This window comes from Panthera leo, chromosome B2 (genome assembly GCF_018350215.1).
Source record: "Panthera leo isolate Ple1 chromosome B2, P.leo_Ple1_pat1.1, whole genome shotgun sequence".
Classification (NCBI taxonomy): domain Eukaryota; kingdom Metazoa; phylum Chordata; class Mammalia; order Carnivora; family Felidae; genus Panthera; species Panthera leo.
Genome location: NC_056683.1, coordinates 119207791 through 119223411, shown reverse-complemented (window position 1 = coordinate 119223411; position 15621 = coordinate 119207791). Strand labels below are relative to the sequence as shown.

The 15621-nt window shown below is 38.1% G+C and overlaps 1 protein-coding gene across 1 annotated transcript in view; it reads left to right on the top strand.

Moving 5' to 3' along the window:
• LOC122220392 (pantetheinase) overlaps nt 1–15621 on the top strand; it is a 59866-nt gene that overhangs the window by 26543 nt on the left and 17702 nt on the right. Inside the window, exons 3-4 of the mRNA XM_042939858.1 lie at nt 3309–3558; nt 4878–5008. Coding sequence (XP_042795792.1) covers nt 3346–3558; nt 4878–5008 — 344 coding nt within the window. The 5' untranslated portion in view covers nt 3309–3345. The remainder of the gene's footprint in view (nt 1–3308; nt 3559–4877; nt 5009–15621) is intronic.

The window sequence follows — 15621 nt, the reverse complement described above, 5'->3', positions numbered from 1 at the left end:
TATGTTACTAAAGTCAGTACTCTGGAAATTGTATGAAACGCCTAGAAATCTGATATGTCCTGGTATGTTATTATCTTAAAATGTTATGTACCAGAAAAATAACCAAATTTCCTTACCAATTACATTGTAATGATTTCTAATCACATCTTTAATCATGGATTTTTAAGGTCCTTTATCATTTACAGACCGTTATACTTTTTCTCAGATGCTTTTACAACAGTTTCCTGCACATGTGTTTTATTTCCGGTGAGACTCATGGAAAGAACTCTGAGTATAGGTTTATTGTTTTTAAAGCTTTTTGTTTAATTTTTTTAATGTTTGTTTCTTTTTGAGAGAGAGATAGACTGGGGGAGGGGCAAATAGAGGGAGACACAGAATCCTAAGCAGGCTCCAGGCTCTGAGCTGTCAGCCCAGAACCCGATGCAGGGCTCAAACTCATGGACCATGAGATCAGAACCTGAGCCGAAGTCAGATATTTCATTGACTGAGCCACCCAGGCACCACCAGGTTGTTTTAACAACCCTAAGACGTTAAAACTAAACTTGGTTTAGTGGGGAAAATGGATTCAAGCAGAACACAAATTAATATCCTGAGACTAAATGAACTGAGGATGATTATACTTTTTATGACTTTTTTTGTTTGAAACTTTGCTGATCTTTTAAGGTCTTGCTTTTCCAGATTTAACTAACTTTCTCTTAAGCTAACTATGACCTATAGCAATTTGACAAAATAAAACTTTTCAACAAATTAAAACATATACCTTTTTCTTCTATCTGATCCCTTCAGAATTTTCAGTGAATATTCTTATATTTTCATGGCAATGTATCCACTTGCATAAGTTCAGTAAGAACCGGTTCCTGTAACAGAACATAATTGGAAACATTGACTGTACTACTGAGGCTTTGACTGGAATGTTATATTTGAGGGAGACCTGCAAAAACTTAGATATTACCAGACAGCTTTAAGGAACTAGTATTAATGACAGGGAGCCAATAAAGCTCCTTGGGGAAACAGCCCAATACCTTGCTTATGGGGTTGCTAGCAACCTTACAGGTAAAGAAGGTCACTTCTTGGCAGGTGCAGGAACCCCAGGATGTTTTGAGGACTTCAAGAAGAGAAGAATTAACCTAAATCTATAAATATTAAAGGCAGAGTCTGATGGCAAGGATTTGACTTGGCTTCTAGCCTTCCGAGCCTGTTAAAAGTTGAGTCTAGAGGTTCTTTATAAAAAATTCCAGCAAAGCAGATTTAAAAGAGTCTGTATGATCAAATGCTATTCTTGCTGAACTTTTATAAAGAATCAGGGCAATATTTTCAAACTACGTTTATTTTATAAATAAATCAGTCTTAATTTGACTACCTTTGGTAAAATGAGGGTGCTTATAAAAAGAAAATTATGTTTCAGTAACACATCTTTATAGATATTAGATTCTAAAACAGTTCATTATAAATGAGACTAGATCCATGGGGTGCCTGGGTGGCTCAGTTAACTAGAAATCTTTTTAACTGGCTACCCTCAGAACTCAAAACCAGTTTTATAATGTATCTAATCTTAACCATTGTGTTTTTTTATTTGTTTCCATAAAAATGCCTCGTATCTACTATATGATTATTTGAACCATCGGCTTCACTCTGAAAATACACAAGCAGCACAGCCTTCTAAAGTTCATTTAATTTACACTAACCCATTGTTACAACTAAAATACTGTTTAGTGACATAAAACAATCTGCCAGCTCAACTTTGAATGTGCGAAACTTCCAGGGAAGTTTCTGAGGAGGAAACTATAGGGACCAAGGACAGGCCACCCCAAAACGTGACCACTTTGGCATATTGATTATTTTATCTATTTATTTTTATTTTCTTTGCTATCCTTTTCCAATTTTTATTATTTATTTATTTTTTTAAAATATAATTTATCGTCAAATTGGCTAACATCCAGTGTGTAAAGTGTGCTCTTGATTTTGGGGGTAGATTCCCGTAGTTCATTGCTTACATCCAACACCCAGCACTTATCCGAACAAGTGCACTTCTCAACACCCATCACTCATTTTCCCCGGCATGTTGATTATTTTATTTTATTTTATTTTATTTTTTATTTAAAAAAAAAAAATTTTTTTTTGACGTTTTTATTTATTTTTGAGACAGAGAGAGACAGAGCATGAAGGGGGGAGGGGCAGAGAGAGAAGGAGACACAGAATCTGAAGCAGGCTCCAGGCTCTGAGCCATCAGCCCAGAGCCTGACGTGGGGCTCGAACTCACGGACCGCGAGATCGTGACCTGAGCTGAATCGGACACTTAACCGACTGCGCCACCCAGGCGCCCCATGTTGATTATTTTAAACAAAAGTGACTTAAGAAACAACCAAGGCAAAACAAAACAAAACAAAAAACAAAACCAGCTCTGGCACCCCCCATCTTCACCTCCATAAAACAAGAAATACATCTCCCTTGTGAAAGGTAACCTCTCTGTACCAGGAGGTAGAGAGATCCTCATTACCAAAGATAGGAAATTTAGAGCCAAAAAGACTGTATGAACAGCCCTTGTTACTTTTTGTTTAATTTACAACTCTAGCCCAGATTCTGGAAGCCCTTACTAATTGAAGCTCCCGAAGCGTTCTTTGTCCTGTCAGTTTCTCACAGGTTTATTGTCTCATTGTCTAAAAAGTAGGAAAACTGCCTGCCTTGGTTATTTGCCGGAGCATCTGGCAATTAGTCAATGACAGTTAATGTGATCATACCAATTCTGGCTCCAACCACCTGTACCTTAGAATGTGACCTCATTTGGGAATAAGATTGTTTCAGATATAAGTTAAGATGAGGTCATTAGGGAGTAAGGTGGGCACTAAATCTAATGCTCCTGTCTTCGTCAAAAAGGGAAGTTTTGATTCAGACGTGCGCACAGGAGAAATCCATGAGTAGACACAGGGAGAATATCATGTGTAGACACAGGGAGAAGATAGCCGTCTACACAGAGAGAGGCCTTGCCTTCCCTTGTAGCCCTCAAGAGGAACCAGATCTGTTTTCCTCTGAAACCTCTTGCCTCCAGAGCTGTGAGAAAATAAGCTTCTGTTGCTTAAACTCCCCAGTTTCTGGTCCTTTATTATGACAAGCTTGGCAAACTGAAACATACCTTTCCTCATCGGATCCTCACAAATCCCTACAATAAGAGTCCTTTGTTATGTAAGATTTGTTCGCATCTCTATGATGTAAAACCACACGCCTTGCTTATAGTAGATTTTAATTTACTTGTAAGGTACTAAGTCCTGGGAATCACATGATTTATTGTGTTTTCTCTCTGTACATATCAGGACTTGCTCTGTTTATCAGCAGTCATTGGACTTCAGCATGATTACTCCCCAGTTGCTGGCTTATGTGGCAATTTCAGTTTCCTGTATCTTAAAAGTCAGCTCCCTGGATACCTTCATTGCAGCTGTTTATGAACACGCCGTGATATTGCCTAATACCACCCTAATACCAGTGTCCCGTGAAGAGGCATTGGCGTTAATGAACCGAAATCTGGATCTTTTGGAGGGAGCGATCACTTCGGCAGCAAAACAGGTACCATCTCTCGAGTGTGCTAGATTCCATATAGAGGAAGAGTTGGGGGTCTTAGGAGACAGGGTCACTGGAAAGTTCAGTTATACTTTTGGATGACGTAAGTGTCAGGGTAGCCAACAACTTTTGCTGTACAATCAGAGTCCTACCTCCTTCTCAAAATTATTACAGCAAGGACACTATTATGCCTCCCTGAGTGAGACCAAGTGAGGAAAAGAATGGCTTCCTCATCATTAAGGCTCAGCAGGCCTTTGAGGAACTTGCTGTGAATTCCACAACTTTGCTCCCGTCCTTTTGCTGCACATAAAGGGTGGAAGATAAATGGGTCAGGACCAGGTGCTGTGCTTTAGAGTGTTAGCAGCCTTGGTATACTTTTGTGCTCTTAAGTGGGTGCAGGTTTTCAGATTAGTTCATAACACCAAAATAAAGTTAGTAAGTTGCAAATTAATATGCATTATGTACTTCCTACTTCATTCTAATTACAGGATAAAAGTATATGTTGATGCATAGTAAGTCCTTGAGTTCAATGAAGGGTTAAGTTTAAGTGCGTGGTCTGAATGGGTATGGTTTAAATAAGGCATTTGTAGATCAGGTGTAGAGGAGGGATATGTAAAGTGTGATGAGTCGTGAATACATACGTATAACGTACACATCACATCTCACACTTCATCAGCACACGTTCTTATACATACTTGCGAACATTTTAAAGGCTACAGGAATTCTGAGGTTCTTTTTCACCCTTAGTCCAGCCATTTTCTCAAAGGCTACAGTAGCTTTCAGGGTGATTCCCCTGTCTGAAGGTGCCCTGGTTAGCGTGGGGTGTACCTCTGGGCTTGGCACACTTCAGGGAACCAGGGTCTGAGTGCCCTCCTTCTGAGAAGCCAGAGTCACTTTTGCAGGATACGGAGCAGGGAAGGCTGGAATGGAGGAGGAAGTAAAACCAAGACTTTGAGTATAAATCAACCCAGTGACACTCAGACACAACATCTGACTGAAGTCCAGAAAAGGGAAGTGATTTTGAGAAGACCAGGGTTTACAGTTAACTGCAGTGGATGGAAAACATGTAAGGCTATTGATGTTTATGGAAGAATGAAAAAGTTGTATAGAAATGGCGACGGTGGGATAGGACAATAAAAATGGCTGGGCCAAGAAAATAAATTCTAAAAATAGTGAAAACAAAGGATTAGGATTGAAAGGGGGAAAAAAAAAGAAAGCCTGGATGGTTGTTTCTCATCCACTCAGTTGCTCAGGTCCTCTTATAAACCCTTCTTGGATCGTTTCCTCAATTGAGAAATATTTCAATTAAGCTACATTTTTCACAGGGTGCACATATTATTGTGACTCCAGAAGATGGTATCTATGGCTGGAATTTTAACAGAGAAACTATCTATCCATACTTGGAGGATATCCCAGACCCTCGAGTGAACTGGATCCCTTGTAATTATCCCAACAGGTAAAGAAACAGATGGTGGACAATTCAATCATGAACATGAACTTACTGTACCTGGGAGAACTTTGTAGAAGATCAGTGCATAAGATTCACTATCAACTCGAAGCTCAAGATGATTTTATTATTTTTCACCTCCTATGGGTACATTTATTAGGGAAGCAAATACGAACTGTGAAATCACAGAGATCAGTGTTGGAAGGTCTCATAGAAACCACCAAATTGTGAATATATTTTCATTGAGAGAATGAATCTGGAAGACAATAGCGTAACTTGCTTATGGTTTACGGGGGTAGTTGGTTAGTGGGAGAACCAGAATCAAACTCTAGTCTCTGACTTCTTACCAGTGAACAAAAAATTGTTTCCCCATGCGGGCACTGTAATCTGAAAACTGTGAGAAAATGACAAAATAGAGTCATATGTTAGTTTGAGATTAAAAATTTCCCTTTTACATCAATAAGATAGCTAAATGAGGTTAATGTGAATGAAATCCTGAGAGCTTAAGGTAATTATTGGTGTCCTAGAACTGTGTGAGTGGTTTAAGTCTGGCGTAAACTAAAGAAAAACAATGTATGATGAAAGCAGCACTATTTTTTTTTAACGTAAGCAAAGCAATACCTTACAGATTTAAGAGAATTATCTCTGTTAACTCACTTCTTTCCAAACGTGCTATTGCTAACATCATTAGGAACTCCCGTTTTGGAAATGCTCTCAAAACCATGCAAACTAACCACTGTAACTGCTTATGGAGGCACCTTGATTTTGACACAGTTCAGTATTATTTATCTTAATCGTCTACTATCTTCATATTTCATTGTATCATAATTATTTTTTATTTGACCACCTCTCATGCCAGATTTTCGGTTGTTAAAGGGCAACACTCTGTGTTCACTTCCATTAGGTATTGACGTCACTTGCTTCTGAATGACCTTTTCCCAGAACCACATTTCCAAGGGTCTCCTGGAAATCCCCACCAGACCCTTCCATACATCTCATTTCAAGAAATCTGGTTGCCCTTCTTTCTTTCCATCAACTAATGACATCTCCATTCCTTGCCTTCACTCATTTATTCAACATTTTTTTTGTGTGTGTACTTATTATGTTCAGGCACTCACTATTTTGGACAGTAGAGTAGACAAAATAGATTAAAAATCTCTGTCTTCCTGGAGCTTATATTCTACTGTGGGGAGATAGTCAATGAAAAAAAGATAATATCTATTTAGCTATCTGTTATCTATCTACTGCTCTATGCCATGTAGCAAAGGTAAATGTTACAGAGAAAAACAAAAGCAGGACCGGTGAATATGGCGGAAAGCATGGGGCTTAAATTTTTGGTCATCAGTCGACTCCATGGTAACATCTAAACAGAGACTTGGAAGAAGTGAGTGAGTAGGTAATATGGGTGTATTTTCTAACAAAGCATTTTGGAGCCTTTCCTGGATAGAGTAAACAGTCTGAAAAATGTGGTTTAAATGTAAATATATTAGAATATCTGATGTACTTTCAAGATTAATAGACAGGAGGGAAATATGTAATCGGGACTGTTTAAGAAATCCCAAACACCAGGCTTCTATCTCAATATACTATTCTACCATTTGTGGAGATCTGAAAAGACTTGGGCTAAATATGTTTCAAGTGGTTCAATGTGTTGTGTTTACATCTATGTCGTTCAGGAATTAATTGAAGAAAACAGGGAGAACAACTATCAAATAGTTGTTCTTTATATAAATGCATTAAAATAATAATTTTTACATGTGGTTTATCATCCTCATCGGTCTTTTTCAAGGATATGTTTTGTAGATAATTGCTTATGTTAATTTTACCGATTTGTAGATCTAATGGTATAGATTTGATACTCAAAGAAAGCTCCAGCAGATGGCATCAATATCCCATTCATTCAACAGTAATTTTACCCTTCTCAGCTATTCTTCAATAACCTAGTATTAACCATTTAATATTTAAGGATTGTGCCAGTAGAGTACATATGGCTATATGTTATATATTCTGAGGTCTCACTTCTGAAGATTGTATTTTAGTTGATTTACTGGGACAACTTGGTAACATGATAAAGAATAAAGAAATCAAACATTAACAAATGTTCCAATATTTCCAGTTTTCCATACTGTCTGGCATCGCCCTAGCCCAACCCTTGTTGCTTTTAACTTGAACTATTCCAACAGTTTCCCAACAATTCCCTACGTTTAGTCTCTCACCATTCTAGTACATTCTATACCCTAATGCCCTATTATCTGAAAAATAATTGAGATCATGTTACTTCTGTCTTTAAAACCTTTAATGGTACTTTTCTATCTATTAAATTTAAAATAAGCTTTTTAGCTTCTTGTGCTGAGCTCTATCTTTTATGACCCCCAAATGCATCTTTTTAAATTTCCTCTTCCCTTTTCTTCCTTAAGGATGCCTCTGCACCAGCCAGATTGACTAGTTCCCTGAACAAGATTTCCCTTTTCTTAGCCTACAAAAGGTTACTTTTTTCTAATATTCTTTACTGGGGTAAAATACACATAACATAAAATTTACCATCTTAACCCTTTTTAAATGTGCAGTCAGTAGTATTAAGTCTGTTTATGTTGTTGTTCGACCATCACTCTCATCCACCTCCAGAACTCTTTTTTATCTAGCAAAACCCAAAACCTTGTGGCCCTTGCACAAGGATAACATGCAAATTCCTGAAGCACGCCATATTTTTAGAAATGAAAGAGGAGACATTATGTTTACATGATATCACAGAAGTACTACAGATCATAAGACACTACTCTGAACAATTATATGCCGACAAATTGGACAACTTAGAAGAAATTCATAGATTTCTAGAAACAGGCAACCTACCAAGACCAAATCATGAAGAAATAGAAAATCTGAACACACCGATAATGAGTAAGGATATTGGATCAGTAATCAAAAAACTCTCAACAAAGGAAAGCCCAGAACCAGGTGGTTCACAGATAAATTCTATCAAACTTTTAAAGAATAATTAATTCCAGTTCATCTCAAACTCATCCAAAAAATTTAAGAGGAGAGAATAGTCCCAAACTTATTTTATGAGGCCAACATTACCTTAATGCCAGAGTTAGGTAAGGATACCACAATAAAATAAAACTACAGCCCAATATCTCTGATGAATATAGATGTAAAAATTCTTACCAAAATACTAGCAAACCAAATTCAACAGCATATTAAAAGGATCATAGACCATGGTTAAGTGGAGTTTGTCCCTGGGATGCAAGAATGTTTCAACGCATGTAATCGAAGCATATGATACACCACATTAATAGAATGAAATATAAAAATCATATCATTTCAATAGATACAGAAAAATCATTTGACGAAATTCAACATCCTTTCATTTTAGAAACTTTCAACAAAATGGGTATAAAAGGAACATACCTCAACATAATGAAGGCCATAAATAGCAAGCCCACAGCTAACATCATATTCAGTGATGAAATTTGAAGATTTTCTCTCTAAGATCAAGAAAAGACAGTATCAGTACTCTATTTAATTAGTACTGGAAGTCTTAGCTAGAGCAATTAGGCAAGAAAAAGAAACACATAGACCAGTTGAACAGACTCGAGAGCCCAGAAATAAACCATGTGTATATGGTCAATGAACATTTGACTAAAGAGCCAGGAATACTCAATGGGGAGAGGACAGTCTGTTCAATAAATGGTGTTGGGAAAACTGTATATTCACATGCAAAAGAGTAAAATTGAACCTTTATCTTACACCATTCACAAAAATTAACTCAAAAGGGGTTAAAGACTTAAATATAAGACCTAAACAATAAAAATCCTAGAAGAAAACAGGGGGGATAATCTCCTTGAAATTGGTATTGCCAGGGGCAGAAACTTCCTGAGAGAAAAAGCTCAGTGAAGACCAGGCAGGCCCATAAAAGGACAGGTCCTGTTGGCCATAACTAGGTTCTCATCCTTGAAACAAGTAGAAGCTCTGCATCTTGTAACAAGTCTCTGAAATACAAAGGGAAATAATAATCTGGCCAAGCACCTCTGATGAAAATCAAATCACAGGAGGGGCACCTGGGTGGCTCAGTCGGTTAAGCATCCGACTTTGGCTCAGGTCATGATCTCACAGTCCGTGAGTTCGAGCCCCACGTCGGGCTCTGTGCTGACAGCTCAGAGCCTGGAGCCTGCTTTGGATTCTGTGTCTCCATCTCTCTCTGACCCTCCCCCGTTCACGCTCTGTCTCTCTCTGTCTCAAAAATAAATAAACTTAAAAAAAAGAAAGAAAGAGAGGAAATCAAATCACAGGAGCAGCATCGAGACCCTGAGCTTGTTTCACTTCTGAAACACAGGTAGATCAGCTCCAAACCATTTTGAACACCGAAGAAACTGATCTGAGGATTAACACAACAATCTGCATAACTTGAGCCACAAAACTCAGCAGGTACATGGCATGGAAAGGTGAACAGGGGGAGAGAAAAGCCACAGAGGCTAGGGAGCTGTTTTTGCAGAGAGAGGACAAAGAGAAAGGGGGAGAGTGCAGCACATCAGATTGTGCAAGAAAAGTACTCCCCCAAAAATAGCTGGAGAGAAAGAGAGGGAAAGAGTGAAAATACTTGCAGGGGCCTGATCAAGAAATCTGTTCCCCAAAACCGTTGATGGGAAGAAAGGAGAGGATTACCACCAGGATTCTATAAACACTGGAGTGCAGAGTGTGAAGTTTCTGAGCTCAATGCCTGGTGGTACTCTGGTGAGGAAGTAGTGTGAATTCCCAGGAGCAGGCAGTGGGGTCTGAGGGGTCCATGTGCCACACAGAGGAAGCAGTTCCCTTGCTTGGAAAGCATTTGGTAAAGGCCATACATTCTCCCCATAGACAAAGGTCCCAGCAGACGCTGGAGAGTGGCCATGTTTGCTGGTATTGGGACAAAGACTCCAGAGTGCAGTGAAATCTGGCACTGGCTGTGTGTTGTAATTTGCCATAATCTCTGAATCTGTGCTATTGAACGATTGCACAAATGTTTTCTGGGGCAAGCCAACACCTGGCCATTGCTCAGCGAGACCCTTCCCCAGAGAGTCAGATGGGTCCAACCCACGGGGGTCTCTGAAGTGTGGGATTTTGAAACACAACCCCATCTGAGATAAAACTCTGGAAAGAGATGTCACCTGGCAGGTGGACAGCTTGGACACAGACAAGGTAGAGGTGGGGAGTGGACAGAGGCCTCAGACAAAGGAGTGGTGCTTGATTGTAAGTCGGTAAGAGCACAGAGTTCCTGTTTTAGAGATTAGGGAGCTGGGTGAAGCCATTTCCACTTTCCCACACACATGCAAGTGCACATGCACATGCATGCCACACTGATCCACCCCAGTAAGCTAAGCAGCACCACCTAGTGACGAATGGAACTATTACACCAAGCCCTGCCCAACTGCACCCTCCAAGCACATCCCCTAGAAGACCAGCACAAACCACTCCACCTGTTTAGTGTATGGACTATAGAAGGCTTCATAGTTTCAGTTCTAGAGGAAACTGGATGTAACTTCATCCAGAGTTCACTCTGCTGATTCATTTGTTTGTTCCTTTTCTTTCCATCTGTTTTTGCTTAAATTGTTTTCTTTTTTCTTTCTTTCCATCCTCTTTCTTGGATACAGAAAGAGAAACATTTATTTTTATTTCTTTTTTACATTATTTTTTATTTAAAAAATTTTTATTCTATTTCATTTTATTTTATTATATAAAATATTTTATTTAAAATTTTTTCTTACCTTTTTTTTCTTTCCTTTTTTTACTCTATTATATCAAGCTTCTTTCAACAAGCAGACTAAAACACACAAAACAGCTAGGATCTAGCTTCCTTTATTTGATTTTTTGTTTTGTGTTTAATTTTTTAATTTTAATTTTTAATCTTATTAATTTTTTTCTTCCTCCAAAATGAAAAAATGAAGGAATTTACCCCAAAATAAAGAACAGGAGGAAATGACAGCCAGGGGCTTAGTCAATACAGATATAAGAAAGATGTCTGAACTAGGATTTATAGCCACAATAATAGGAATATTAGCTGCTTTTAAAGAAAGCATAGAGTCCCTCTCTGTGGAGATAAAAAATAAAATCTAGTCGGGATGAGATTAAAAATGCTATAACCAAGATGCAATCTTGAATGATGCCACGATGGCAAGGATGGGCAGAGCAGAGCAGCAAATCCATGGTAGAGAAGATAAAATTATGGAGGATAATGAAGCAGAAAAAAAGGAGGGAAACAAAGACAAAAGATCATGATACAATTAGAGAACTCAGTGACTTGTCAACAAGGAATAGCATCCAAATCATAGGAGTCCCAGAAGATGAATAGAGAGAAAAAGAAGCAGAAGATTTATGTGAGCAAATTATAGTGGAAAACTTTCCTTAATCTGAGGAAGTTCACAGACATCAAAATCCAAGAAGCACAGAGAACTCCCATTAGATTCAACAAAAACCAACCATCACCAAGACCTATCACAGTCAAATTCACAAAATACATAGACAAGGAAAGAATTATGAAAGTGGCCAGGGAAAAAAACGTCCTTAACCTATAAAGGAAGACAGATCAGGTGCACAGCAGACCTATCCACAGAAACTTGGCAGTCCAGAAAGGAGTGACAGGATATATTCAATGTGTTGCAGGATATACGCAGCCAAGAATTCTTTATCCAGCAAGGCTGTCATTCAAAATAGGAGAGATAAAGAGTTTCCCAGACAAACAAAAACTAAAGGAGTTTTTTTACCACTAAACCAGCCTTGCAAGAAATTTTAAGGGGGACTCTGTAAGTGGAGAAAAGACCAAACAAAACAAAAATTACCAAAAGCAACAAAGACTAGAAAGGACCAGAGAACATTACCAGAAACACCAATGCTACAGGGAACACAATGGCACTAAATTCACATCTTGCAGTACTCGCTGTAAATGTCAATGGACTAAATTCTCCAATCAAAAGACATAGGGTATCAGAATGCATAAGAAAACAAGACCCATCTATATGTTGCCTACAAAAGACTCATTATAGACCTAAAGACACCTGCAGAGTGGAAGTAAGGGGATGGAGAACCATCTATCATGCTAATGGTCATCAAAAGAAAGCTGGGGTAGCCATACTTATATCAGACAAACTAGATTTTAAAATAAAGACTGTAACAAGAGATAAAGAAGGGCATTATATTATAATTAAGGGGTCTATCCACCAATAAGATATAATGATTGTAAATATTTATGCCTCCAATATGCAGCCACCCAAATATATAAATCAGTTAATCACAAACATAAAGAAACTCATTGATAATAATACCATAATGGTAGGGGACTTCAACACCTCACTTACAGCAATGGACAGACCATATAGACAGAAAATCAACAAGGAAACAATGGCTTTGAATGACACACTCAACCAGATGGACTTAACAGATATATTTGGAACATTTCATCCTAAAGCAGAAGAATACACATTCATCTCAAGTGCACATGGAACATTCTCCAGTATAGATCACTTACTGGGACACAAATCAGCCCTCAACAAGTATAAAAAAACTGGGATCATACCTTGCATATTTTCAAACCACAACACTATGAAACTTGAAATCAACCACAAGAAAAAATTTGGAAAGACCCTGAATACTTGGAGATTAAAGAACATCCTACTAAAGAATGAATGAGTTAACCAAGAAATTAAAGAGGAAATTAAAAAGTACATGGAAGCCAATGAAAATGAAAACATGACAGTCCAAAACCTCTGGAATGCAGCAAAGATGGTTATAAGAGGGAAGTATATAGCAACCGAGGCCTTTCTAAAGAAGGAAGAAAGGTCTCAAATACACAACCTAACCTTACACCTAGAACATTTGGAAAAAGAAGAGCAAATTAAGCCCAAAACCAGCAGTAGAAGGGAAATAGTAAAGCATAGAGCAGACATCAATGATATCGAGGAAAAGCAACAACAGTAGAACAGATCAATGAAACCAGGAGCTGATTATTAGAAAGAATTAATAAATTGATAACCCCCTAGCCAGATTGATCAAAAAGAAAAAGGAAAGGACCCAAATTCATAAAATCACGAATGTGGGTGCCTGGGTGTCTCACTCAGTTAAGCGTCCAACTTCAGCTCAGGTTATGATCTCACGGCTTGTGAGTTCAAGCCTCGCATCGGGCTCCGTGCTGACAGCCCAGAGCCTGGAGCCTGCTTCAGATTCTGTGTCTCCCTCTCTCTCTGCCTCTTCCCTGCTTGTGCTCTGTCTCTCTCTCTCAAAAGTAAATAAACATTAAAAGTTTTTTAAAAATCATGAATGAAAGAGGAGAGATCACAACCAACACCACAGAAATGCAAACAATAATAGAATGTCATGAACAATTATATGCCAACAAATTGGACAATCTGGAAGAAATGTACAAATTCCTAGAAACATAAACTGACAAACTGAAACAGGGAAAAATAGAAAATTTGAACAGATCCTTAACCAGTAAAGAAAGTGAATTGGTAATCAAAAATCTCCCAAGAAACAAGAGTCCAGAGCCGGAAGGCTTTCCAGGGGAATTCTATCAAACATCTAAAGAGTTAACACCTATTCTTTTGAAGCTGTCCCAAAAAATAGAAACAGAAGGAAAACTTCCAAACTGTTTCTACAAGGCCAGCATTACCTTGATTCCAAAACCAGACAAAGACCCCACCAACATTTTTGCATGAACACGTATGCAAAAATTCTCAATAAGGTCCTAGCAAACCAAATCAAACAATACACTAAAAGAATTATTCACCACGATCTGGTGGGATTTATTTATGGGATGCAGGGCTGGTTCAATATCTGCAAATCAATCAATGTGATACATCACATTAATAAAAGAAAGGATAAGAACCACATTATCCTCTCAATAGATGCGGAAAAAAGCTTTTGACGAAATATAACATCCTTTTTTTATTCCTTTAAAAATTTTTTTATTGATTGATTGATTGTTTAATTTACATCCAAGTTAGTTAGAATATAGTGCAATAATGATTTCAGGAGTAGATTCCAGTGATCCACCCTCTATGTGTAACACCCAGTGCCCATCCCAAGGGTCTTCCTTAATGTCCCTTACCCATTTGGCCCATTTAACCCCCTACCCAACACCCTGCCAGCAACCGTCAGTTTGTTCTCTAAGAGTCTCTTATGGTTTGTCTCCCTCTCTGTTGTTATATTATTTTTGCTTCCCTTCTCTTATGTTCATCTGTTTTGTTTCTTAAACTCCACATCTGAGTGAACTCATATGATATTTGTCTTTCTCTAATTTCGCTTAGCATAAAACCCTCTGGTTCCATCCATGTAGTTGCAAATGGCAAGATTTCATTCTTTTTGATTGCCAAGTAATACTCCATTGTATATACCACATCTTCTTTATCCATTCGTCAGTCAATGGACATTTGGGCACTTTCCATAATTCAGCTATTGTCGATAGTGTTGCTATAAACATTGGGGTGCATGTGCCCCTTCGAAACACACACCTGTATCCCTTGGATAAATACCTAGTAGTGCAATTGCTGGATCGTAGGGTAGTTCTAGTTTTAATTTTTTGAGGAACCTCCACACTGTTTTTGAGAGTGGCTGCACCATCAGCAGTGCAAAAGAGATCCTCTTTCTCCACATCCTCACCAACATTGTAGTTGCCTGCGTTGTTAATTTTAGTCATTCTGACAGATGTGAGGTTTTAATTTGTATTTCCCTAATGATGAATGATGTTGAGCATATTTTCATGTGTCTGTTAGCTATCTGGATGCCTTCTTTGGAAAAGTGTCTATTCACATCTTTTGCCCATTTCTTCATTGGACTATTTGTTTTTGGGTGTTGAGTTTGATAAGTTCTTTATAGATTTTGGATACTAATGCTTTATCTGATATGTCATTTGCAAATATCTTCTCCCATTCCATTGGTTGCCTTTTAGTTTTGTTGATTGTTTCCTTCAAGGTGCAGAAGCTTTTTATCTTGATGAGGTCCCAATAGTTCATGTTTTCTTTTGTTTCTCTTGCCTCTGGAGACATGTTGTGTAAGAAGTTGCTGCGGTCGAGGTCAGAGGTTTTTGCCTGCTTTCTCCTCTAGGATTTTGATGGCTTCCTGTCTCAAGTTTAGGTCTTTCATCCATTTTGAGTTTATTTTTGTATATGGTGTAAGAAAGTGGCCCAGGTTCATTCTTCTGCATGTCTCTATCCAGTTTTCCCAGTAACATTTACTGAAGAGACTGTCTATATTCCATTGACTGTTGTTTCCTGCTTTGTCAAAGATTAGATGGCCATACGTTTGTGGGTCCATTTCTGGGTTCTCTATTATGTTCCATTGATCTATGTATCTGTTTTTGTTCCAGTACCATACTGTCTTGATGATTACAGCTTTGGAATACAGCTTGAAGTCCAGGATTGTGATGCCTCCATCTTTCGTTTTCTTTTTCAGGATTGCTTTGGCTATACAGGGTCTTTTCTGGTTCCATACAAATTTTAAGATTGTTTGTTCTAGCTCTGTGAAGAATGCTGGTGTTATTTTGATAGGGATTGCATTGAATATATACATTGCTTTGCGTAGTATCAACACTTTAACAATATTTGTTCTTCCAATCCATGAGCACGGAATATTTTTCCTTTTTTTGTGTGTGTCTT